Genomic DNA, 25631 nt, shown 5'->3' with positions numbered 1-25631 from the left:
ACAAAGTGGCTGTGTGTGCAGAACAAAGATGTGGTCACATGAAGGGCTGGAGGAGCATTTCTGGGGGAACCGAGAGTGAACACAAGTGCTGGAGGCATGAAGGCTGCCACGGGCGGGGCAGCACCGAACATTAGCTCTGCCGCGGCCCTCTGGCAACATGTGCGACTTGGCGCTGGTCAGATTGCAGCTCAGATCCTTAGTGGGTCAGATCAGCATTAAAGACAACGCAAAACAAACCAAAAAACCCTACAATCGACTGTGACTAGAACAAAACAGAATTAAGCCTAATAAAGAGCATCAGCATGCACACGGCATCCTCAGGGTCCAGTAGTGTTTCCCAGTGCTCAGCTGTGCCCACCTGGGCTGCCTGGGTCCTGGTGTAACCTTGTGTCCCGCTGCATAACATGTGTGTCCTGCTGCATAACACGTGTCCTGCTGCGTAACACGTGTGTCCTGTTGCATAACGTGTCCTACTGCGTAACACGTGTGTCCTGCTTCATAACACGTGTCCTGCTGCATAATGCGTGTCCTGCTGCATAACATGTGTGTCCTACTGCATAATGCGTGTCCTGCTGCATAACATGTGTGTCCTGCTGCATAACACGTGTCCTTCTGTGTAACATGTGTATCCTATTGCATAACGTGTCCTACTGCATAACACGTGTGTCCTGCTGCGTAACGCGTGTGTCCTGCTGCATAACACATGTCCTGCTGCGTAACGCGTGTGTCCTGCCGCGTAACGCGTGTTCTGCTGCGTAACGCGTGTGTCCTGCTGTGTAACGCGTGTGTCCTGCTGCGTAACACGCGTGTCCTGCTGCGTAACGCGTGTGTCCTGCTGCATAACACATGTCCTGCTGCGTAACGTGTATCCTGCTGCGTAACACGTGTCCTGCTGCGTAACGCGTGTCCTGCTGCATAACGCGTGTCCTGCTGCGTAACGCGTGTGTCCTGCTGCGTAACGCGTGTGTCCTGCTGCGTAACGCGTGTCCTGCTGCGTAACGCGTGTCCTGCTGCGTAACGCGTGTGTCCTGCTGCGTAACGCGTGTGTCCTGCTGCGTGTGGGATCACAAGCTTGACTGATGCCAACCCTGGCTTTTCCCATGACACTCGTAGTGGAATTCAGTCACAGAGGGGCGTTTTTTCCTCAACCCTTTCTTTACTCCCACTTATAGTCAAGGTTTTGAAAATTAAAGGACAGACCCTGTTAGAGAAACTGTTGAAACTGGAGTAATCCCACTCATCTTTCTCATTTGGAGAGAGCAGCTCCTTTAACAAATTAACTTTCCTATTCTTGAAGTTAAAAATAAGAGGACCTAACAAGAATATGATAGGAAAGATCAATGAAACTGATTGTTCTAAAGATAAAACTGACATCAGACTAATTCAGAAAAACAAAGAGAAGACTCAAATACATAAAATCAGAAATAAAAGGAGACATTACAAGTGACACCACAGAAATACAAAGGATCCTAAGACGCTCCTAAAAACAACTATTTGTCAATCTAGATAACCTAGAATAAATGAATAAATTCCTAGAAACATAATTTATCAAATCTTAGTCATAAAGAAACAGAAAACCTGAACTGACCAGTACTGAGTAAGGAGATTGAATCAGGGATTAAAATTCTCGCAAAACAGAAAAGCCCCAGACTGGATGGTTTCACTGGTGAATTCTATCAAACATTTAAAGAACTAACAACAAGCCTTCTCAAATGCATCCAGACGACTTACTCCCAACTCATTCATGAGACCACCATCAACCTCATACCAAAAGCCAGATAAGGAGACTGGGAGAAAACTATGGACCAATATCCCTGATGAACACTGGTGCAAAAATTATCCACAAAATATTAGCAAACCAAATTGAACAGCACTTTGAAAGGATCAGATACCATTATCAAGTGGGATTTATTCCAGGAAGGCAAGGAAGCCTCACCCACCGCTCTCCAGAGTCCACCCAGGACAGGTGAGGTGCTTCCTGACACCCTGAGCGTCACGGCTCCCTCCTCCTCTGCACTGTCCAAAGTCAGAGTCTGCACTATGCCCTGGAGCCCACAGCCGTTCTCACACTGAATGCTGCCAGGGCACCCCACGCAGGACCCAGCCTGCTTACACTCCATCCACCCCACAAGAGAATGTGTCTCCAGGTGTGGCACAGAATCTAGGGGCAAAAATACTTGTGGATCAATTCTCTGGACCTGGAGAGATCCTTCCAGGCAAACCTCACAGACAGAAACACGGGGTGGGCTTCATTCACCAAGCCCATCAGGGAGATCAAAGGTGTTCTCTGAAGACCCGGTGTGTGCGGTACGGAGAGCTGCATCCCTGCCCTCGCTTTCCATTCGTGTAACCAGAGGACCAGGGGCCACAACAGGGGCCAGCTTTCCTCAGCTCCTCTCACTCACTATTCAAAGAGCCTGGATGAGGGACTATCTCCTCACTGCAGGGCGGCCCCCTCCTGTGTGAGGGCCACCCCACAAGGATTCACTCCCCCTCCTGTTCACCTGTGTCTTTTCATCACTGTTGGATCAGTAAGACGGCCTCTCACAAAGTCCCTCTGGGGTCCTGTAGGAACGGGTGTAGAAATCATCAATGTCTTGGGTGACTGTTTGCAGTTAACCCCAAGGTTTTTCAGGTGGCAGACATGCCTCTCCATTAGGCTTTGTTACCAGTTCGCATAATCCTCCACCTTCTGCCTCGTCAAGGTCATCCCACTATGAAATCAACAAACACCGCAAAAGGCCAGGGCTTGACCAGCACAGTAAACCAGATGAAGGCCTGTGCCACGTGTTCTCAGTTCCACAGAGATGCGGATGCAAGAGAGAACGGGTGACCATGCGCACAACTCGGGCACCTTCGGGAACCAAAGTCCGAGAACAGCAGCCAAGGACGCAGTTTCAATGTGCTGCCACTGACCTCAGGCAAGAAACGTGGCTTTTTGAGACTGTGATTCTTCTTCTCTAAAGCAAAGATAAAAAGACTTATTCTCCTTGGGCCCTTTTCATCTTAAGATCCTGCCGTGAGGTAGGAGAGCACGTTATCTGTGAAGCCAGGGCAGGCGTTTAGGTAAACACATGCCCTTCTCTTCTCCATGGTCACCAAGTCATCTGTGACACTGCCTGGTGACTCTGTGGACGGGGTGGGAATGCTCACGAGAGGCAGAAAGAAAAGCATCTGTGTGAGCGAGCAGTGGGGGCCGTGTCCGGGTGCACCTCCGCGCAGGGAGCTCACCGTCCTCGAGGGCGTAGGCATAGGCCGACAGGCGCAGGGTGGTGGCGCAGTGCTCGCACTTGAAGCAGCTCCGGTGGAAGAACTTGCCCTCAGCGCTCAGCCGCTCCATCACGTAGACCCGCTTCTGGCAGAAATAGCAGGTGTCGCTGCCTCCCAAGTTCTGCGGGAACTCCTTCTTTATGGAGCCCTGGGGGACAGAGGCACAGGTCAGGGAGAGGTCTCCTAGCACTCCCCGGGTGCACGACCCTCACTAAGCGGCTCAGCCTGGGGACCAGAGCCTCGTGCCCACCCAGCACTCGGCACGGAGTCTGTTCTCTGCCATTTATTAGCGATCAAACCAAGTGCTTTCAACAGACTCTGATCTGAAGGTGCTCCTGTGGTTCTCCATGGACACAGGCTCCTGGACCCTAGAGCACTCACTAGGAGATTCTGTGTATGCCGTTCACACAACATTCTAAACAACAATTTCAGTCCTGGAAGGTCAGTTGCAAAATACAGACACCTCAGAAAAAAAAAAAAACCACACCACATGGCACATAGTGGCTGCGTATGTCACTAGAGCTACTTAGAGCGAAGCAGGCGTGCTCTCCAGAGCTGCCTTATCCAGACAGACAGTGCCCTTAGCGTATCTTACCAGTTCCTTCTTGTCTAGAAGGGTTTTGGGTTGTTCTTTCCTTTGAAGCTGATTGGCTATCTGCTCAGCCAATGAGCTCACTCCGCCCGTGTACATCTTTATATACTTCTATTGGTTGGAGATTGTAAAATGACCAGAAAGAAGGAAAATGAGAAGGAAATAAATAAATAAATTAAGAAGACGGCGGGGGAGGGGGGGGATGTTTGAAAGGCATAAAATGAACACAAGGTGCAGCAACAAACATGCCAACACAGTGCCCACGAGCAGGGGACAAGGTGTCAGTGTCCACACGCTGGCGCCAGCACAGGCGGGGGCAGTGGCTGCAGGGACAGCGAAATTCAGGAGGGAGAACCTGGCCTCTCTCACGTCTCTGGATGAAGTGAAGGCGACGCGCAGGCGGGAGGACGGTGGATGTGAGCAGACAGCAGTGGGAAGGGCCTACGGCCCAGTGGCTCAAATTGCATACGAAGAACTCGAGGGGACCCCCGCCCGCCCAACCTCGTAGACAGCAGGCACCAGACAGCGGGCACATCCCTGGCCTGGGAGAGGGCTTGGGGTGCTGCTTCCTCATTTCCTGACAGAAAGACAGCAAGGCCAACTCTCCGCCTGGGTAACGTGTGTCCCCGGGGATGACGTCCCTCCTCACTGGTAACTGCTGCACTCAGAGCCTCTGTGCTGGGCATCAGAGGCCCTGGCTTTACCAGGAAGGACCTTCCTCTGCCCGTTGTCCCATGGAGAGTTCTGTGCTCCCTTGGGCCCTGAGGCCAAAGCTGTCCAGGCCGGCCAGGCCACTGCTGAAGCCGCTGCAGGAGTCTGCAGGGCTGCTGTGGAAGCCAGATGTGCTTCCATCCAGGAGGGGTCCTTCATTAAGTTGAAACAAGATAAAAGAAAAAAATCCAACCACCTCAATCCTTTTTCCAACAAAGCTGAAGAAGTCACAGGAGAAAACTACGCATTTCAATGGCAAGCCTTCTTGTGGAAACCCTGCTTTGAGCTCATCTGCAGGGAGTGAGGCCCAAGCCTCGCCTGCAGCCTGTGTGTGACACTCTCAGCAGCCATGTGTCTGCAGGCCTGAGGAGCCCTCTCTCTCATTCTGCACCCACAACATGCAGGAGGGCTGGGGATGCCAGCAACCCTGGCAGGCGGCCATATGGGAGGGAACCACCAGCACATCCCGGCTGGGGTGAAGACCAGAGGAACGCTCCGGGGAAACGCTCCATGGACTACGAGGACAGCAGTGGCGCATCAAACAGTTCCCAAGGTTCAGCTGGAGCTGAGGGCTCAATTATATTTTCAATTTAAAATAAGGAGATTTCCAAAGATTAGTGCCATTTGCTCATTAACTCACAGCTCATACCCATCGATGGTCGAGAAACACAAGTGCTTCTTGGACCGAAGCCCTCTTTAGATAGAGACGTGAGGGAAGCGCAAGCCTGGAACAGACAGACACTCAGGTGCAGCCAAGCTAACCCCAGGGGCAGAAAACAGCACATCCCCTGCAGCAGACGAGTGAGCGCACAGACCAGACACCACGCTGAAGGCTGTGACATGGAGCAAGTTCGAGTCATCCCGGCTCAGCCGGGACCCTGTGCTCCCATCAGAAACCAGCACCCTCAGCAAGCGCAGCCCAGGGCTGCCTGGCACAAAAGCACCTGCCACCTTCAGTTCTCTTTGTTTTTTAGCATGAACAGCAGACGGTTTTCCTCTCCCGACTCTCAAGAAACTGTTGCAATGTAGCTATCTCTGGACTGACGCTGTGGCCACCACACATGCACTCCATTCTGCACAGTCTGCCAGCAGCTCAGGAACAGGGACAGATAGAACAGGCCGAAGGCCCTGCCACCTGTCTGCAAACCCTGCACGTCTGGGTCAGCTCCATCGCAAGACCCAGCAGGGCTCATTCCTCACATGATTACAGTTCAAGAGGCACCTGGAATACTGGGTAGCCACCACTCCCTTTAGGAGATTTAATTACACTACAGTTCTTATTTTACAACGCATTAATAGGAAGGCACGTGGAGCTAAAAACGCTCTATCACTAACTGGTGTGGTTGGAACATGGCGCATGTGGGCCAAAGTGGACAGAACTTGCTGCAGTGAAGCGAGCAGCCGCCTGAGCTCAGCTGGACGCCTACCACCTTCACATGCATGACCAACACACACAGCTGGGTCCCTAAGGAGACAGGAAGGACGTTTGTGTGGGAGAAGAGAGTGGAGGCTGGAGAGGAAGCAGCTTTGCCCGACTGGGCCGAGCTACCTGTCGGAGGGAGTCGGAAGAGGGGGAAGCGGGGCGGCTGGCAGAGCGGAGGCTTAGAGAAAGCTCCCACTGATCGACCAAAAATCGACGAGAAGGCTCAGGCTCTGGCTATAAGATACAAGATGGAGAAAAAACCAAAGGAAATGTGAAATGAAAAGTCACACACTGTCCTGAACACAAGCAACTTGGCAGTTTCAGACCCATCTGGATTACAAATGCAGTAAAACAAAAACAAAAACAAAAACACTCAGTTCCAGAAACAGCAATGGCTCATTCCAGGCGGTGTCCAGCCCACACGTCCTGTGCAATCTGCCGAGCCCTTCATGGCCTGAGCTGGAATCTCTCTTGGGCAGAGGGGATTCCACCAGCACATCACTCTGCAAGCCTGATGTGGAGGGGACCACAGGGACAGCAGATCTGCACTGATGCTCGCTCTTTGTACATAAAAGCCAGGCAAGTGGCTCCTCCTTCTTCTGGTGGGGCTGAGAGAAGCCAAGCTGACCCTGGAGCCAGCCCCCAACCCTCTGCAGTCCCCATGCAGCACGTGGAGCTAGTGGACCCAGCAGCCAGATTCTCCGGGCCCCAGCGAGAAGGGGCTGAGAACTCAGCAAGCAGTAACTGCTTCGTTTCCTGTAGGTTTGGGCTGAGATACCTGCGGGGTGCAGGGAAGAGGCACCCCTCGGCTCTGAGCTCCCCTACTTCAGCTCACACTAACTGCAAAGCTTCAGGTGTGATGGGGTGATGGAGAGTGTCATCAGCCTCTGCTTTAGAGGCTCAGATAGAAAAGACCAAACTCCCTGGACAGTAGAGAAGCAGGCGAATGCACAGCTGGATGGGGGTGGTGGAGGAACAGTCTGGCAGGGACATAAGCAGTGACCCTCGAGAGCATCTGGACGGGAACCCTGCACTGAGGAACCTGGAAACTGGCCCCGGGATGATAAAAGGAGCTTCCTGCCAACCTGACCGTTCTCCCCTGCGCCCCGCAGCCCCAAGCTTCTAGCTGCTGCTCTGTCCAGTCTCTCCTCTCATTCACCACTCTTCCCTCTGTACCTGCTAAGGCTCTGCTTCAATCAAAATCATTGTGACCCCCCCTCAAATATGCATTCCCCAAAGCAGAGGGTTTGGCCCTGTTCAGTGAAAAGGCTGAGACTTCTTCTTGAGAGGAACCAGCCTGGGAAGAAGGATGAAAGAGGCTGGGCACATGCAGAGAGGCCATGGTCACACAGGTGACGTGGAAAGGCCACCCAGCCCCGCCTCCTGCCCCAGGGACCTGCTCCCGTTGCCCTGCTGACAGTACGAGACACAGGGCTACTGCTACTTTCCCGATGGGCCTGGGGGAGCCGGAACTACTGCTCAGTCACGAGCACACTTCTCAGAGACCAAAGGCAGAGGGAAGCCAAAAAAAGAGGAGAAGGCCCACATGAAATGAACAGCGAGAGCTGGTTCTCGCTCTGGCTGCAGAGAGGCATCCACTCAGGGATCAATTAAAGGGTAATGACAACCAAGACCGTTCCATAAAGTCAGCAGGCTTTTTACACGGGCATCTCTGCTACTCCTCAGATTATTCGATGGCCAGGTGTGACTGGCGGTCTGCCCCCTAGTTTCTCAGACAGAGGATCGACAGCTCCACATCACAGACTCCGCTGTCACCTTCCTTCCCTGCCCTGTCCTCTTCATCCTTGAAAATTCCCCACGCTGGTAAGAGCTCTGGCTTCCTCGGGATTTCTACCTCGAGATCCCAGACTCGCGGAAGAGCCAAGCAAATTCCTCCTGCTTCTGGAACCTGACCCTTGCCCTGGAGTCAAAGGCACGTATTTATGGGTGGGAAAGGGGGCTGAGGGCAGGAGGAAGAGGCCTTTCATAGAAGCACACATCTGAGGGTTCTTTTCTGGAGTGGACAGATGCTCTCCAGGAATGCTATTCCCATGGGTCATCACTGCTAGCAAAGAGTTCTGGCTCTTGGCTGGGTGACCAGAGTGCAAAAAGCAAGGGCCAGGGGCCACGCCCACCTCCCCCCTGCCCCCCGCCCTAGCGTGCCGCATCTGTGTGGCTGCCAGCGTCCCATGCCATGGGCATGCTTTTACCCTTTCGTGCTGGGGGCTCTGCTTGCCACGGCTGTCGGCATCAAAATCCCTGTGTGTCTGTTGGCAACAAAGCAGAAACTTAAGCTCCATCCAAACTCTCTATCTGGACCTACTGAGTGACAGTGCGACAGAGTCAGAGTTCATTTCAACACACATCCTGCAGCCTGCTGCCCCCAGCAACCACAACCCCATCCACTTCAAACCCCCATCACCCAAGGACAACTCCCAGCACAGCTGTCCTCCTACAAGCCAGCCACATGGATAAAGGGCTACGGTTAGTACAAAGGTGGAGCAGACACGTTTCTTCCACACAGCAGCACACGGCCAGGCGTTCAATGGGAGGTTAACAGGAGAGGCAGGTTAGAGGGGCGAAGCTTTCCACAACAAGACATTAGGAAGGAAAGGTGGGGAGGTGGAAATCGGCTGGAGTAAATGACCATGACAACAGTCCACAGGAAACTCCAGGGTGGGGCATGGTCCCTGAACAGGATCACAGGACAGGGCGAGGAGAACAAAGAGCTGTGCACGGAAGGACAGGCCCGGTACACAGGCCCCTGCTGTCCTGAGGAGCACTCATGGGGCTGTGGAGGCCTCTGGTCACTCTGGATAACCCAGGATTCACTGTATGGCCCTGCGCCTGTGCAAAACTGACCCAAAGCTTCCAAGTTTCTCTGGAGCCCATGAGCAAGTGGGTCCCTGAGGGCTGGATGAGGCCAGGACTCAAGCTCCAGAGTCACACACTCGGGCTCAGCTCTTAGATCACTGTTCACTGCGTGACCTGGCCTCCTGACCCTCCGCCTTTGTCTCCTCAGCTATAAGAGGTTGACGCTAACAGGACCTGCCTTATAGGTTTATCGTGAGAAGAGACTGAGATGACACAGGAAAGTGCTCAGAACTCTGCCTGGCTCACAGGAAACGCCTGTGGTTGTTCTCTGACACGGACAGGGCCCAGGGCAGTCACAGCCCCACAAGGGCTCAGGGTCCAGACCCAGGGACATCGGCTGGGCCTGCTCATCAGACACAGCAGAGGGTCACCTCCTGAACAGGCTACCATAGCTAAGGAAATGTCTTTCCATAGATCCTGCCTTTCTTTAAAATCACTGTTTTATTTTACAGGGACGTGCAACACAAGTCAAAAACACTGTTCTGTAACGCACTTTCAGTGGGCGTGCTGGCCACAAACACATGTGTGGCCCACTTGCCATGAAGCAGTTCTCCAGTGTCTGCCTGGAGAGCAAGAGGGGTGGACGGAAGGGCAGCCATTTGTTGGCAAAAGCCAGGTAAACAGGAGGTAGGCTCGCAAAATCCAAAGGAACCAAACTCATAAAGTGAAGCCTTAGAAAAAGCTTCCAAAGTCCACCTGAACTGCGTCTCCCTGGGCAGCAAGACCAACATGGCTGACTCCAGCAGGGCTGCATGAAAGTGTGCGCAGGCCGTCAGACCTTGTGTCTGGGTCAGTGTAGTTTAAAGTTTAGTTTACAGCTGCACAGTCATCTTCTTATGATACAGGACTGGATTAAACCACCCAGGGTTTGACCATACAATTGCTACCCTGAGGTGCACCAGTACCGGTCACCACGGAAACAGGGGGACTCTGACTTGGTCTCCACCCTAGCCACCCACACAGGCAGGCAGGCACACAGGAGGCAGAGCATGCAGAGGGGGTCACCTGCTGGCCGCCACGTGCCCGACAGGGAGGCGGAGTAGGGGGAGGAGAGAGGGTGATCACTTTTTTGGGGCAGGTCCGAGAACGCTCCTTGTCCCGTCGCTTTTACACCAACAGACACAAACAGAGAGAACACAGGTGAAAAGACAGCCACACTGAGGCTGGTTCTGGAAGGACGAGAGGCTCCTGCCAAAGGCATCCTGAGACCCCTCCCCAACCCGGTGCCTCCGTCAGCACAAACCCGTGTCTTCAGGGAGCGCCCTCCCCGCCTGCCGTCAGCCTCTGGTTGGAGGCGCACTGTCTGCAGATCCGAGTCTCGTGCAGCCGCTGTGGGCTCAGGACCTACAGTGCAGCACTTTCTAAATCCCACAGACCTGGACCACATTCTTCTTTGTTGGTTTATCAAGAAAGTTGGGGGCAGAAGAGAGGGGCCCAGGACATACCCTCACTCACACTCGAAAGGTTCTGGGAGATGACCAAGGAAACACAGGAAAGAGCAGGAGACAGGAGACAAAAAGAGCACCTCTGCCAACTGACACTGCAGTGTCCGCAGACCACTTCCCCAGATGCCCCTTTCCACGGCGTCCACTTCCTGGGGGGCTGTCTCTAGCGTAGGACCCTTTGGTGCTTAACAAACCACCAGCTTCCTAGGTCAGAGGGGCCTCAGCTTCCTCTCGCCCAGACCGACGTGTGGGGTGCTGCTTGCAAAGCCTGGGAGCGGGGAGGCAGGGACACCACTCCTGTCTGCACCCCCAACCCCCCAAAGGAGTCCTCCCGTGTCCCCATTTGTGTGGCGCCTGGCAGTGTTCTCTCCCTCAGGGACTAGGTGCAAGGCTCGTGACACCCCCAAGTCAGTGCTGGGGATGTGTCATCCGGGACGCGATGCATCCATGAGGGCGTGAACTGGGGTCCCGGCCCCCACAGCGGGGAGGCTGACAATTCTGCTCCACACAACACACAGCACAGGTCTGACGCTGCAGAGACCCGGCTGCACCTTCTAACCCGCATCTCCGCTGCCCCTTCCCAGACCAGACTTCACTGTAAGGGTTCTGTTCTGCCTGGAGAAGCTGGCAGTACGTACTCAACTCCACTGACCGCGACCGCAGACCACCCGGATGTGTGCAGGCAGCACCCGCACGGGCTGAGGCTCCAGGCGCCCCTGCAGCCTGGCGGGGTCCCTGCCCTGGATCGCTCCAGGATGTGCCACTCAAGGCCATCTCTTTACCCAGAGACTCCTGTCTCAGGCCACCTCTGTGACGAGTGTAAGAACCTGGCAAAGTAGCTCATCTTCCCTTTCAGAGATCCTCCGTTAAAGACTGATCTTTAAATCAGAGGGTCTACTCAAGGCGAAGGGTAAGTCAGTAAAACAGAAATCAATTGCTAACGAGTTTTTCTCAGAAGACCACCCTTCCCCAGGCACATGAAGAGGCAGCTTGGCTTTGTGGTGAGTCTGGACTCTGCTCAGAAGCTTCCATTTCAGCCTCACAGGCCTGCCTTTTGTGCATATTCTTAAAAGAAAGGTTAACAAAGAAACAATCTGCCCTAAAAGTCATTAAACTAAACCTAACTCACCACCCCCCAGCACTTCCCAACACAGGAGGGCACCATGGCCACACCGCGACCACCGCTCAGAACCCCAGTCCTCAGTGATTCCGAACCACGAGTCAGCACACCCAGGCCGTGCTCCTGACGCAGGAGGGACGGAGCAGAGGCCTCCCGTGGCCGGCGGGCTTCCTGTGACTGCTAGGCGCCACCTCCTCTCTCTCTGCTCCACTCTACCATGTAGAAGTCGCTCTACAGGAGATTCTGCAGAGACTTCAGTGAAATTTTCTAAAAAGGATATTTTAAATGTAGCAAAAACACCAATAAAGCCTACAGATCCATGTCCATGGTTTGAAACAAGGAAAACAAACCACAGTTTGAAACTATTACCTGGATAACATTTTCCTGTTTAACAGGAAAGGCCCACTGCCCCGAGCCCCAAACTCAGGATGGTCCTCCAGGGGTCATGCAGACACGAGTCAGCTAAAGGTCAATTTGGGTTTAAAGGTTATAAGAGCAAAACCCCAAAGACTCTGGAACCTCACCACACAGTCCCAGCTGGTTTCAACACTAAACAAACAGCCCAGCCTGCTCACTGGATTCCCAAAACCGAAGGGGTTATAGAGGTCATGTGATACTCTTAGTGAAAGTGAAAGCTGCTCAGTTGTGTCTGACTCTTTGTGACCCCATGGACTATACAGTCCATGGAATTCTCCAGGCCAGAATACTGGAGTGGGTAGCCTTTCCCTTCTCCAGGGGATCTCCCCAACCCAGGGATCGAACCCAGTTCTCTCAAATTGCAGGTGGATTCTTTACTAGCTGAGCCAAAAGGGAAGCCAAATAATACTGGAGTGGGTCACCTATCCCTTCTCCAGCAGATCTTCCCGACCCAGGGATCAAACCAGGGTCTCCTGCATTGCAGGCAGATTCTTTACCAACTGAGCTATTAGGGACGCCTGATACTGTCCGTACTCTCTGTTAGATCTTCCTGGAGTCTACTCAAATGCGCACAGATCCCTACCCGGGGCTCCAGTGAGGCCTCCACCCAGCTGGCTCAGAGGAGGAGCGGGTGGGAAGGCCTGGGCCCGGGCAGTTCCTTTACCTGTTTCCACTGGGGGGTGGGAGCAGAGCGACCCTGCTCGGGCAGGCAGCTGGACGGCTGGCTGACCCCACGCTCCTGTGTCGGCTGTGACACACAGGCCAGTGTGGGGAGGGACAGCACATGGAGACAAAAAAACAAAAAAAAACACACATTAAGGTAGAAGACACAAAGATAACCCTCACAGCAGACAGACACACATCTAAGAACTGAAGAAGGGCTCAGAGAATTAATTCTACAAAGTTACACTTATAAAGAAAAATATATAGGTTACACTTGTGAAAAAAAAAAAACCCTCAACTAGGTCAAAAACAAATGCAAAGGAGTAGACAGACAGAGCAGTAATTCTGAGTATCCTTTTCCCAAGCTCACTGCTCTGAGCCTAAACCACTAACTGCCACTTGGAAAATGAGGCGTGCATCTCGAGGACAAACTTCCTCTGGAGGACAGCATCCCATGTTCCCGAGGTGGGACGGGGCCTGGGCTGCAGGCTCCTCGGCATGGACGCCTGAGGCGTGAGGATCTGAGCGAGCACCAGGCGTGAGAAGATGTTCAGGTGGTGGGCCCGCCCTGGTCCACAGGAACAGGGGCTGATGACGTGGAGGAGGTGAAGAGGAGACGCGCGCTTAAGCACCAGGGGTCTGGGAAGCAGCTTTCGGTGTGGACCGCACTATGCCAGCACCTCCTCTCATGAGAAGCCAGAGTGACTTCTGGACGAGCAAGAGGAGAGACGAGACGGGACAGACATTGCTGGCCAGCCCTCAGCAGGACTCGGGGGAGTGAGGTCAGTCCACAGAGCGTCTTGACAACACGCCCACTCTTGACCTCGCCAAGGACAGTCTAATAAGGCAGCTCTGTCAGCAGAGTGTTCACCTCCGTGCTTATCATCAGTGATGAGAAACAAGTCAACACTCAGCACCAGAAGAAGGGTTTAGAAAGGTGTAGAGTGCACACTTTGGAAGAGACTCGTAAGGAGTTCAGAACATGGAAATATTGCCCAAAGTTACAGGAAGAAAGCAGAACAGAAAGGTGTACAACAACGACCTCAACTATGGAAACGAAGACGCACTGAGGAAAGACCCGAAAGAGACACGGCAAAACATCAGTAACACTATAGGAGCCTTAATTACCAACGTTATTCTTTTCAGCATTTTCCTCAATAAGCAGAAGCAGAGGTTTCTGTGACTGAGGTTGATCAGGGCAAGCGCTGGTTTATTACTCATATATGTATGCGTGTGCACACACACCTACGTGCAGAGACTGAGACCCCACCACGCTGCAAAGGGCCCGGGTGGGCATCTGTCACAGACACCTGAGACCTGCCTGGTGACGCAGTAACCCTTGTCCCTCCCCACACAGACGCCGCCTCGAGCCCAGAGCCCTCGGGGGGTCTGGGACATTCCCCATCTCACCAGCCCCCTCCTCTGAGGTCAGACCAGTTCCTGGCGGGTGAGTGGGGCCTACCTGTCTCCTCACACCCACAGACTGTGGAGGCGCGTTCTCCTCAAACTTGGCCAGCAGCTGGGTTGCCATGTACTTCACTTTGTTCTGGTTGCCGAGGGCCACGTCCATCCTCCGGTCGGTCAGCGTGCTTACCAGGGTGGGCCTTGCTCCTCTGTGGCCCCGGGGCGTGTCCTCCTGAGGAACATGGGCCCCGAGAGCCGCCTGTGTCAGAGCAGCCCCCCTGCCCCCCCGGGCCCGGCGCGATGGCTGGTCTCAAGGTTAGAGTGCTCCTTGTGGTTCTCATCTCAAGATGGACTCAGGGAGGGGGCAGCAATGAAGAGGCGCTCCAGCTTTTGCTGGTGTGGCCACATCCCGGGAAGGCCCCTTGCCCTTCACCATGTGTGTGACCCCACAGAGAAAGGAAGGCTACATGCACACGAGTGTGCTCCGGGAATACTCTCCAGAGAACAGAGGCACAAGGCCACAGGAAACATCCATGCCCACCCTCCTCACGTGGATGAACTGGAAAGATCCAGCAATACCAACTCGGACATTGGGGGATTAAGCCAGGAAGAGGCATACTACAGTTGCTCCAGCAAATCCCAGGCGTTTCTCTCACCTCCTCTGACTGGCTGGTCTTTCTCCTCTTCCCAGCACCATCCAAGTCTTTTTCCTTCTTGTCCTGCACCAAGAACAGAGGGAAGCCACGTTCCTTCACTCTCTGCGCCTCACCTCCAGCTCTGCAGCTGGAGGAAATCCCATCCGCTTACCTTGGGGGAGCGCTTCCGAGAAATAGTCTGCCCGAGTTTGCTCAGGAAGGAGATGGGGGACTTGGTGCTGGCTATTAGGACAGCCCTCTCCTCCGCATTCAGGTCTGAGGCGTCTGAGGGCAGAAATAGCAGTGTTCAAGGACAGCCCCGAGGGCGCCTCCCCGCAGGAGGGCCAGGGCGCTCTGAACGTAGCAAGAACGCCCGAGAAAACGCACACAGAGGCCTGCACGCGAGACCTTCTCTTCTCCATGCGCACAAACAGGACCAACACTTGCCCCGATCAATTTCAGTCACAAAACCCTCCGCTTCTGCTTTTCAAAAACTGCAATCTGCCTGTGTGTGTGGGTCACAGCAGAGTGCCAAAGCCTCACTTTGAGGATAAAAAGTTCAAGCAGAGATAGAATGGGAGAGATGTGGGGAAGACAAGGTGCAAGCCAAGCCATCGTTCTGGGGTGTGCAGACAGCTGTACTTAGCTTCACACGGAGGGGGGCTCTCCCTGACGGGCATACTGATGTTAGACTTGTGGATTTCTGTCGCAAGAACTGTATCTCTAACAAGAAAAAGCCTCAGAGGTCTACAAGTACATGGCTAGAAGACGCTGGAGAATGGCACCTCAAATCTCTGGATTCCAACGTTTTATTAGTGACAACAGTAACGCTGAGATAATAATTGAAATAACTAACATTTATGTAAGTGCTTCCGTTCGCCAAACATTCTTCTCAGCATTTCACAATCTAATTATCTACACGTTGCCCCCATTTTATAGAAGGGGAAACTGAGGCACAGGGAGGTTTAGCGACTTGCCTCCAGTTGAACAGGGGAGGCAACGGGGTGCAAACCAGGCCAGGCACCGCGGTCAGCATGCGTAAGCACTACGACGCTTACTTCATCTGCCTCCCGGCAGCCTGAGGGCCAAGGGAAGACTTCTGGAAACACTAAAAAGCAGGAGAAGGAAGAGCAGCCAGAGAAAGAACAGTCACAGAGGAACGAGAACAAGGCAAGTGTGGTCCAGGATCACAGAAGCCAAGAGCAAGACAGAGTTTCAAGGGAACAGACGTCGTTCCAAGCACTGAACAACGCGGAACAGCCAAGTGCCTGAGAGGGGAGAAGGGGGAAGGACATGAGTTTGGTGATTCTCCCTGACCACGGAGAACAGTTTGGCCAGAGCAGAGACTGGGTTGCAAAGTGTCACAGAGACTGGGTAGTGAGGAAGTCCAGGTAACAGCAAAAGCACTTTTCAAAGAGGCTGGTTTGGAGAGAAAGGGACAAGACTCTGGACAGGAATGCTCACAGATTCAACATTCACAGGTGTGCTGAGCAAAAGGTGGGTCAGAAGGAGGGCCTGCCAACACCCGTAGAGAAGCGGGTCTGATGGAAGAGGGGGCACAGGGACCCACCCAGCAGCCCCGGGGACCCTTACCTCGGGAGGGGAGCGAGTCCTTGAACATCTCGTAGAACTGGGTCAGGTACATAACCATGGACAGCTTGTCCGGCTCCCCTACTGAGGCCATCTCTCTGCCTGTCATGATGGGAGAAATGCCCAGCTCTTTCTCAGCAATGTCGAAGGCCAGCTGGTTATTCTTCTCCACATTCTGCTCATCCAAAGAGTCAAAATCTCTGAGGAATAAGATGAAGACATGTCAAGACCATGCTTGACAGAGCCCCAGACCAGAAAACAGTGTATCATGGAGTAGTCATTAAAAAGCCCAAGTTTAGGACCTCACTGAAACTGGACAGCAAACCTATCTCACTTCTCAGCTTGCTTCCTCTTACTAATAAAATCAAATCATCCTCAGGAAGAACTCCAGATTAAAGATGTACCCACAAAAGACAAGAGGGAAAAGTTGGAAAACAAAACATTTCTCCAGTAAGGTAAACTTCTTACTAAAATGTAGGCTCAAGGAGAGGAGCTGTTTTTCTTATGTTTCCCCTGCACCTGCACGTGGTCTGCGTGTAGTAACCTCGGGCTCAGCAGGGAACAGGTCCTGTTTGGATGAGGCTGTGTTTAAAAAGCCTGGCGCCATCACCCCCTGCATCCATGGAGCTGACAAGCTGTTGATAGACTAGGTCGGCTCTAGTGAATCATACTCGGCCTTCTGCTCACAGGGAAATTCCAAAACTTTCCTCAAAAGGTTATTTCATTGCTAAGTCCCTGAGTTTCCCTAAGTACTTAGATTAACGAACATTTCCCACTGGGTTTCAGGCTTCCTGCTATTCAGTCAAGTAAAGACTGATAGCTTCCTTCATTAGGTGACTTCAGACTAACCGAGAAGGCCTTATTTTATGTTAACCTACTCACTTGTGTAACTTTTTCACTTGCTAAATTCCTTTACTCTGTATATTAAGCCTATTAAACTGTGGAGGCCTCATCCTGAGTGAAGTCACTACAGCCTGAACAGTGCCAAGTTAACGACTCCGGGCTTTGTGTGCATCAGGAGGAAATCCCCAGGCCCCTGGAGCCCCTTCGGTCCGTCCATCAGAAGTGTGGCCCCATGCACCGGCCAGGCTCCCTCCGGCGCTTGTGACCTCGGCCCTCTGTCCTGCTCTCGCTCTGGAGCAGAAGTGACTCGCCTGGCCCTCGTTGCAGCACTCCCGTGCCATTACCACGGTTGTCCCCAAGCTGCCCCCCAGAGAGGGTGACTAGGTGACTTCCACTCGCTTTATATCCGCCTCTACATGAGCCAGGGACCGGGCACCAGAGGTCACTTACTTTATCCAAGCAAATCAGAAATCCCCATTTCTAAATACCAGGTGAGGCTGCTTTATTAGCATAAATGGGAACTAGGTCTTTCAGGATTCCTTCGGTAATCATTAAAATAAAACAGACACAAAAATGGGCCCATAAGTGGACCTAATGATGAAAGGACACAGACAGTCAAGATAATCCCACGTGCTCTGCTTGCTTCTGAATCTTCCTGCTTGGCTTCCATGGTAAGGACCGCCTGCAGGGGCAGCTGGGTGCACCAGGCACCAGCTGACCTGGGTCGTCCTGCTGCGCTAGTCTGCGTTTGATGAGCACAGGACGCCCAAGAGAGGAAATGGCACCACACAGGGAGGTAAGGCCACCTGAGTGTCACGAGCTTGACACTCGCATAAAGTGCAGGAGACAGAGACAATGCGGGCAAGCCCCGTGAACGGAGCAGGTGCTCTGCCAGGAGGGACACACGTGCTTCGGGTCCCACCCAGCCAGACTCTCCTCGTGACCAGCAGCACTGGACAGAGAGCTGGCTGCATGCAGAGCTCAGCTGGGGCCAGGAAACAGGGCTTCCCTTCATGGGATGTTAGCAGGCTCAGGGGGTCCACTTCGCAAGTATGGAGACTTATACACTTAGTTGGCTACTACTGGGCCGAGCCACAGAGCGCCCGAGAGACAGAGCTTTAAACACGGCTACATCAAGACCAGTCACAAGCTGCAGAGGAAGCACTGCGCTACGTGTCCCGTTCTAGGAAAAGGCCACCTGAGCGCGGGGAGTACGGATGAGGCCGAGCCTGGACTCACATCAGGTCAGGGCGGTATCTGTGTATGATGGCACACAGGGCCAGGCCACTCTTCCACGACATGGTGAGGTCCGTCACATTCACCCCAGCATAGCCATCGGTCTGCCGCTGGCACCAACCCAGCAGCTTGCTGGAACGAGCCACAGACTCTAGAACAACAACAACGTTATTATTGGAGGTGTGGTCACCTGGGAGCCTTGACAGAGAATCACATAACCAGTATGAAAACATACTGAAGGCAGGGACAAAATAGCTGTCACTGGTTTTCAAAAGTAAGAAGCTATTTAACTGGTATTATATAATTTTTTTTTTTTTTTTTTGGCTACACAGTGTGGCTTATGGGATCTTAGTTCCTCAACAGGGGCTGACTGAACCTGGGCCCATAGCAGTGAGAACGCAGAGTCCTAACCACGGAACCCCCAGGGAATTCCTGTGAAGTTTTAGGTACGCAAGAAACTCCCAATTTATACAGACTCTGAGGTCAACATCCATGCCCCAGACAGATGGCAGACTACCCGTGGGTGACCTGGACCCAAGCACACTGAAGCCCAGGGTCCCGCCGGCTCTCCAGGACAGGGTTGCGGAGGGAATGACCACCTGCTGACACCCTCACACCAGCGGCCCTGGGATCTCCCTGGAGAGCTGGCAGCAGCTGGGGGAGGAAACGCCTTCCCTCCAAAGCAACACTTGGAGGACCCAAGAAGAAAGGTTCGGTCCTGCACTTTCCAGGTGAAAGCAACTCCGCAGGATCACACAGGCGGAGCCAAGGACCCCAGAGCGGCAGGCTGAGCCCTCAGCAAGACAAGCCGACATGCCCTGAAACACTCGACACAGAGACAACGCACATCCGGGGACATTTTCCAGTCACTGATGTGTCTCCTAAAATATGAAAAGCCATTATAAAAATCCGTTTTTCATAACTGCATCAGAAGAGCCCTGACGTAGAGCATTTAGAAGAATCTGGTAACTCCTATTCGTGTCCAAGAAAGTCTGTTCCTTACCTTAGGCAGCTGAAAATATTCAACCTTGTACTGATCACTAAGTGCTTTGTGAACATAAGATAAAAACCGCATTTCTGAAAACCCTATTTTAAGTCTTTCGGGGAAACAAATCCTGAAACGACACAGAGAAGCGCTGCTGGCGTCCTCGTCTGATCTCCTGGCTCCTGGACTAACTTCATTCAGGCGTTTCCCAAGTCTATGTCCGTCGGCCCAGTGTGTACTGGACAACCTCAGTAGTTCAGGCTCCAGAACGGCAGTGAACAAAGACACATCCTCCAGGGAATCCCTGGCGTCCAGAGGTTAGGATGCCTTGCTTTCACTGACAAGGGCACAGGTTCAATCCCTGGTTGGGGAATTAAGGTCCCACAAGCCATATGGGGCAGCCAAACAAGACACATTCTCTGCTTTCAAGGAAGATGATCTTGATATTCCAACAGCACGTCAACTTCAAGATGCCCACAACAGAACTCAAACCTCAGAACAGAACCTTCAGCCCCACTTCCTTATTCAGGCTCTTCAGTGCTTCTGGCTCCTTAATACTCCCAGCTACCACTGTTGACACCCCGCTGTACACCAAGTGTTGCAGTGAACACCTCACCGCGCCCCCAGGTCCTCATAGCCGGAGTGAGGCACGATAGGCACCCCCATTTCAGACACAGAAACCCAAGTTCAGATGGCAAGGCACATCCTTCGCTGACGGGCACGGCTAGACGGGACACAGTCTCCCTTCTCATCCACGGCCTCAACGCCAGGCCAGTGAGCCGGACATGGATGCAGCCCTAACTACCCACTCGGCCCGGTGCCCTCCTCCGCCTGGCTCACCTGCAGTGACCAGTCACTCTCCTCCCGAGGAACTCTTCAGAGGCCTCACCAGACACAAAGTACAGCACGGGCTCTGCCTCGACCATCGTGTCCCGCAGGCTCGTGGTCCTCAGCTTCGAGGCCATGGCTTCTCCGATAAGACCTTCCCCGCAAACCTGGGCTGGCATGTGCACTCAAAGGCCCCCGCACACACACCCCGCCCTCTCAACAGCATGTATCCAGTTTCTCTCCACTCCCTCGTGACCTCTGAGACCAGGTTTCCCAGCCCTGAAGCACTGCTATTTCCTGGCTGTCGGGCTGACTTGTGTATCACGGGGCAGAGCAGTCACGTCCCGTCCAGTGCTGACGAGCACTGTGCACACCACAGCCCAGCCTTCACACAGAACACGCCGAGTTGGCTGAAAGGCTGAACCGGGACTCACCGTTGCGGGCCAGCTTTGGGGTGGTTCGGGAATTCACAAGGTTCTCCATCTCCAAATGAACGTCTTTTGTGTCTCCAGTATCATACAGATGGCGCACCTGGCAGGAAGGTTATAAGTCGTGAAGAAGGGAAATCACACACCAAGGAACCAAGGCCCACCTGAGAACAGAATGCCCACAGTGAAAACCTGGGAAATGTGTGGTCAGAAGGGGTAACGCCAGCCTTCACCCCTTCAGGGACGCAGCGGGTCACACACACAAACACGCGCGCTGTGAGGACCTGTGACAGACAGACACCTGGCCATGGCGGGAGGGGCTTGCTTAGTCTCTGCTGGGCCATGACTCCTGCCCAGTAACAGCAGGTTTCACCCCTAAACACAGAGGCCCAGTGTACAGTCTAGGACACAGATATCTTGAATGAGCTGCTTTCCCAACGTTGTTGGACTCTTTGGAATTACTGTGTTTTGTGAAATGTCACTCTTGGTGCAATAACAAGGCTTCAGACATTCTGAACTGGACGACAGTATTTTTCACTTGCAGAGTCTTATCTTCCCAAGTCCTCTCAAGGGACCAGTCGGTCTGCAGCACAAAGACCCGGGGAGCTGGGGTGGTGGTCTCCATGGCGCAGACAAGGAGACAAGGGCAGGGGAGGGGAGGGCCCAGGCACAGTGACTGGTGGCAGTGAGGCAGGTGTGCACCACACGCCCTGCCCAGGGCGCCAGGGCTGTGCCCTGCTCGTCACTGCACACCCGCCTCCCTGGGGGCTCCATCTGCTGATGGAAAACGCCTCCTCAGCCAACTCAGGGAGACGTCACTTGGTTCTTAAGGAAGGCTGTGTATGCTCGTATCCACAGGGTCTGACCGGGCCTGACAGTGGCCAGGTCATGCCCGACTGGCCAGGGACTCTCACCTGGCTCGGCCGGAGAAAGTTGACATTCACGTTGGGGTATCTGGTGACCGGGTCGATGCTGTACTGGCTGAAGTTCTTGCTCACGTTCTCAGGGGTGGTCTGAGGCAGCAACCTATAAATGCTTTCCCTGCAACAACGAACAATACACTCAGAGCAGTGACAGCAACAGAAACACCTCTGATGATATTTCTATGTTCTGAGAGCCCAGGGCAGGGCCAGCCTTCCTCCTGGATGGCGTTCCCCCACCTCCACATCAGCCCTGCTTCCCATCCCCTCCACCTCCAGGATCCCACAGGCCCCAGCCTGCTACGCCCCAGAAAGAAGGGCAAGCACACTGCTGTGGGCGGGAGCAAAGCCTGAATCTAATTTACTACTGTGCTCTGTTTTGGCAAGTTCACCAAATTTTTAAGAAAGTCACTGATGAAAAAAACTTGCCACTTGCAAAGGCCCCCTCCCACACACCCCGCCCACGTGTCCAGCTTCTCTCCACACCCTCGTGACCCCTGAGACCAGGTGTCCCACCCTCGAAGGACTGCCATTTCCTGGCTGTGACCCCTTAGGTAACTGTGACCCCAGAGGACCTTATGTAGCAGACTTAAAATGATATGAACCCCGAATTTCACCCAGCATATCCTCTTCCTCTAGTTCTGGTCAAGGCACCTGTTCTTTATCAGCATGCAAATCCCAGGTCTTAGCTCATTTGCAATTATCTGCTTCAAAACATCTGACATTTGAGAAATGTTTACAAGTAGTTTGGTGTTTCCCTTTGAACTCAAAGGCATCTTTAATTAGTTCTAAGTTAGGACATCCCCAGCTACCACACTGATTTCATTAGTATAAGTCTCTCTAGTTCAAAGACAAGAAGGACTTGACACAGGATTTTCATACCCCTGTTTACATAACTGTCACAGAGGAATCAGAGAACACCCGGCAGTGTTACACAAAGATTCAGACACCGCTTGGAAGAGTTTGCTTTGGAGAGTGACAGGAGAACATCCCTGAGATAAGCGGTAGGTGTCTATGATTTTATGAATACCTATCTTACCTTTCTTCTCCTAAATAAGAATATATCAACAATTAAGGAGGAGAAACCTGAGCCCAGCCTACAACTGACGCTCCATCTCATCACGGAGGGCCCCTGCGGTTACCTCTCTGCCAGGACTTCCAAGGGGCTTGTCCCCAGAGACCAGCTACGCACCATCCAGGCTGAGTCCATAGCAGCCAGAAAGCCCCGGGCTATTCCTGTTCCCATTGGCCAAAAAGGCTAGAAGGAGATAGAAAACAGAGAATTAATTACCTTTTAATAGAGGGAAACTAAACTCCTGAGCAAAGAAAGCCTTTGGACCTGAGAGGACGTTCTAGCAGGACATATTGCCCTTCCCCCCAACAACCTGGCAGGTCCTAAACCTAACTCAGCAGGCTCTGAGCCCCTAGGTTGGACTCTACACGGCAGGATGACACAGACGCTCCCGGCCTGGGACCCCATGTTCCTAGTCATGCCGCCCCCAACACCCACTCTCACCTCCAGGAGGCTGTCCCCCACCAGAGCCACCAGCAGCTGGTGCCCGTTGTGCTCCCGCACCAGGGCCGCATTCTCGGAGGCATACATGCACGTGAAGTCGAACATGGCCACGTCAGGCTGCCCGTAGTGGTTGATGGCGAAGTCCAGCGACGGCAGCTGCTGCTGGGTGGAGAAGTCGGCTGCCTCCCGGGCGTAGCTCAGCAGGGCCTCCTGGTCCACATTCTCCCGGGAGAGCAAGAGCTCCGTGTCGGCGTAGTCCTGTCTCCAGAGACGGGGGGAGGCTCAAGGGAAGGCCACGGCCACACCACCTTCCCCGGCCCGAGAGTGGCTTCCTGTTCCAATAAGTAAGTCCTCCACACAAATCCGGGAAGGGAGGGGGGCTTGTTTCTAAAGGAACACAGGTTTTGCCACCTAGAAACAGAGTCCCTGCTTTTCCATCGTTCTTGGAACAAGTCACTACTTGTGCAGTCTAATCCACTCCACCTCACGGAGCTGCTCTGAACACCAAATACAATGACTCATGGGATGGTGCCTTGTAAACTGAAAAGCATCCCCAGTTAAGGCTGCTATCAGCAAGCATCCTCTTCTGACAGCAACTGGACGACACAGGACACTCAACCTGAGTCTCCCATTGACCCCAAAGGAAGAACCCAAAAGCTCCCATGCCTGATGGATAAGGAGGTGGGGGCACCAGCAGCCCAGGGAACCGGCAAGAGATACACTGAGGATGGAACAGAAGCTTTCCAAACAATACACAGGATTCTGGAAGGCCCCACAGTAATCCACCAACAAAGAAAAATGATGAGAGAAAAAGGGCTCTCCACAGAGAGGACTGAGAAACTCCTCTGCTTTGGAGGTTCCTGCACAGCGACCAGGCCTCCTCCTCAAGGGCGACCAGAGCTCCCCAAGTGTCTCTGAGGGCACCTCCAGCTGCCCAGACAAGATGGAAAGGGCAAACATGCACACTCAAGTTGGTTTGTTCAATACTTAGTGAGTAGCCACCATGGGCTCAGGATTCAGTGGCACACACCCTGTGTGCTAAAAAAAAAACAAAAAAAAACAAATAGGAAAAGTACATCAGGTTGCGCCAATCTAGATTGTTCCAACATAATGTCAACTGATTACCAGTCCTGACGAGGACGGTAGATGTCAAGTCTTAGCTTGGCCCCAAGGCACACCAGCAGGCTCATGAGTATCTCTTCCCGATGAAACATTCAACTGAGTATATCCCACCCTGGATATACTCCGGTGGCACGGGCTGCATCCACTGCTCTGCTCCCTTCTCCTGACTCACACAAAGGCCACGGGGCTGAGACACAGACAGGAGGCCCCCGAGGAGGAGACTGCTGCGGGCAAGCTCCCTGCTCCCCAGCGCTGCCCAAGGCAAAGCGGCAGTGTCACGCATCACCACCCTGCAGACCTGGGACGCCCTGACACTCAGCCGCAAGTCTGTGCTGGGACCGCAGGGGCCTGGGTCAGCACGTCAGCACAGCAATAGTAATTCTCGAACCCAGACCAGCCAGACCAAGCAAGACTTAAGAAACTCTCCTGAGGAACCATCTCTGGAGGAACCATCCACCTGTGGCTCTCTGATTCCATTTCCAGGTCATCGTCTCAGGGAATGTCACACAATTAGTCATCTGGAAAAAAGGCTTAGCTGGCCCTGACTCCAGGTGAACAAGAGTCCTCACTGTCAGGCCACAAAGAGGTCCAAATAAAGCCTGACTGAGGCTCTGTTCCCTGGGCCTCTGTAACCAGATCCCAGAAACACCAAATTCCCTTCCCTCTATAAGCCCCTTCACTCTACAACCCTCTCCCAAAGGACGACCTATTAACCAACCAATAATCAGCCACATGGGAATGTACCATAAGCCACAAACCTAAGCACTAAAATTACACTGAATATTTATGCACAAAATGCTACCTGAGATTGCTCTGCACAGCCCCACGCAGGAGTGGGGAGTAGGCAGTGCTGGCCGCGTGCTGATCCCTGTGAAGCTGGATAAGAGGCACACGGGGGTTCATTACCCAAGTCTCTCCACTTTTGTTCACACTTGATATTTTCCAAAATGAGATTTTTTAAAGTGTTAAACTAAAAAACATCAGAGGATTACAAAATACAAAACATCAGCAGAAGATGAGTGAGGTACTCGTTTTAATGACTTTGCAAGAAAAACTGATCAGACAATAAAATTCTTTATCTTGGTAATCACATGACCTGATACATAAAAAGAGGTCTAAAAGAAATCCGTGACTCACATGCAGTATCACCCCTTTGTCCAGTAAGCTCTGCTTCTTGGCAGTCATAACGAAGTAGTGTGTGTCATCTTTGTAGTAGACAATGTTCTCCAGGTCGATTCCTGCGACAGAGGACAGACTCACACGTGAGGGTCTGCTGAGAAGTGGGGGGATGACTGTTATCAGTCCACAGAGACCGGGGTCCTGGAACCCCAGGCAGGAAAGAGAAAACAGGTGTCTGAGCCCGATCTTCACACCCTGCCCGTTTGTTCACAAAAAGAGGGGGAAGCCTGGCCATCCTCACACTGCTCTGCATTTACCTGACACCCTGTTATCCCAACAACAGCCATCAACAGGAAGCAGAAACGTGAGGATGGGAAGAAGGGAGAGGTTAACCCTGAGGAAGAGGGTCTGAGTCAGTTCTCAGGTTAAGCCTCTTTGATACTCATCAAAGCAACGGGGGAATCTCCTAGACGCTCACGAGCAAGATAGA

The 25631-nt window shown here is 53.1% G+C and overlaps 1 protein-coding gene across 19 annotated transcripts in view; it reads right to left on the bottom strand.

The window, feature by feature from the left end:
* Window positions 1-25631, bottom strand: part of MICAL3 (microtubule associated monooxygenase, calponin and LIM domain containing 3) — a 154952-nt gene that overhangs the window by 44409 nt on the left and 84912 nt on the right. For 13 of the 19 annotated variants that reach the window (XM_070371630.1, XM_070371645.1, XM_070371631.1 and 10 more), the window contains 16 exons: window positions 25160-25260; window positions 22901-23158; window positions 22527-22642; window positions 21379-21505; window positions 20471-20567; window positions 18227-18374; window positions 16148-16344; window positions 14727-14839; window positions 14576-14638; window positions 13978-14151; window positions 12517-12600; window positions 9876-9974; window positions 8207-8263; window positions 6123-6230; window positions 3866-3973; window positions 3232-3418 (listed from right to left, as the gene is read on the bottom strand). In XM_070371630.1, coding sequence (XP_070227731.1) covers window positions 3232-3418; window positions 3866-3973; window positions 6123-6230; window positions 8207-8263; window positions 9876-9974; window positions 12517-12600; window positions 13978-14151; window positions 14576-14638; window positions 14727-14839; window positions 16148-16344; window positions 18227-18374; window positions 20471-20567; window positions 21379-21505; window positions 22527-22642; window positions 22901-23158; window positions 25160-25260 — 2037 coding nt within the window. The remainder of the gene's footprint in view (window positions 1-3231; window positions 3419-3865; window positions 3974-6122; window positions 6231-8206; window positions 8264-9875; window positions 9975-12516; window positions 12601-13977; window positions 14152-14575; window positions 14639-14726; window positions 14840-16147; window positions 16345-18226; window positions 18375-20470; window positions 20568-21378; window positions 21506-22526; window positions 22643-22900; window positions 23159-25159; window positions 25261-25631) is intronic. The other 6 variants (XM_070371644.1, XM_070371642.1, XM_070371643.1 and 3 more) reach the window with 4 other exon arrangements.

Source organism: Bos mutus, chromosome 5, assembly GCF_027580195.1.
Source record: "Bos mutus isolate GX-2022 chromosome 5, NWIPB_WYAK_1.1, whole genome shotgun sequence".
NCBI classification, from domain to species: domain Eukaryota; kingdom Metazoa; phylum Chordata; class Mammalia; order Artiodactyla; family Bovidae; genus Bos; species Bos mutus.
This window is presented reverse-complemented; position numbering and strand designations above follow the sequence as displayed.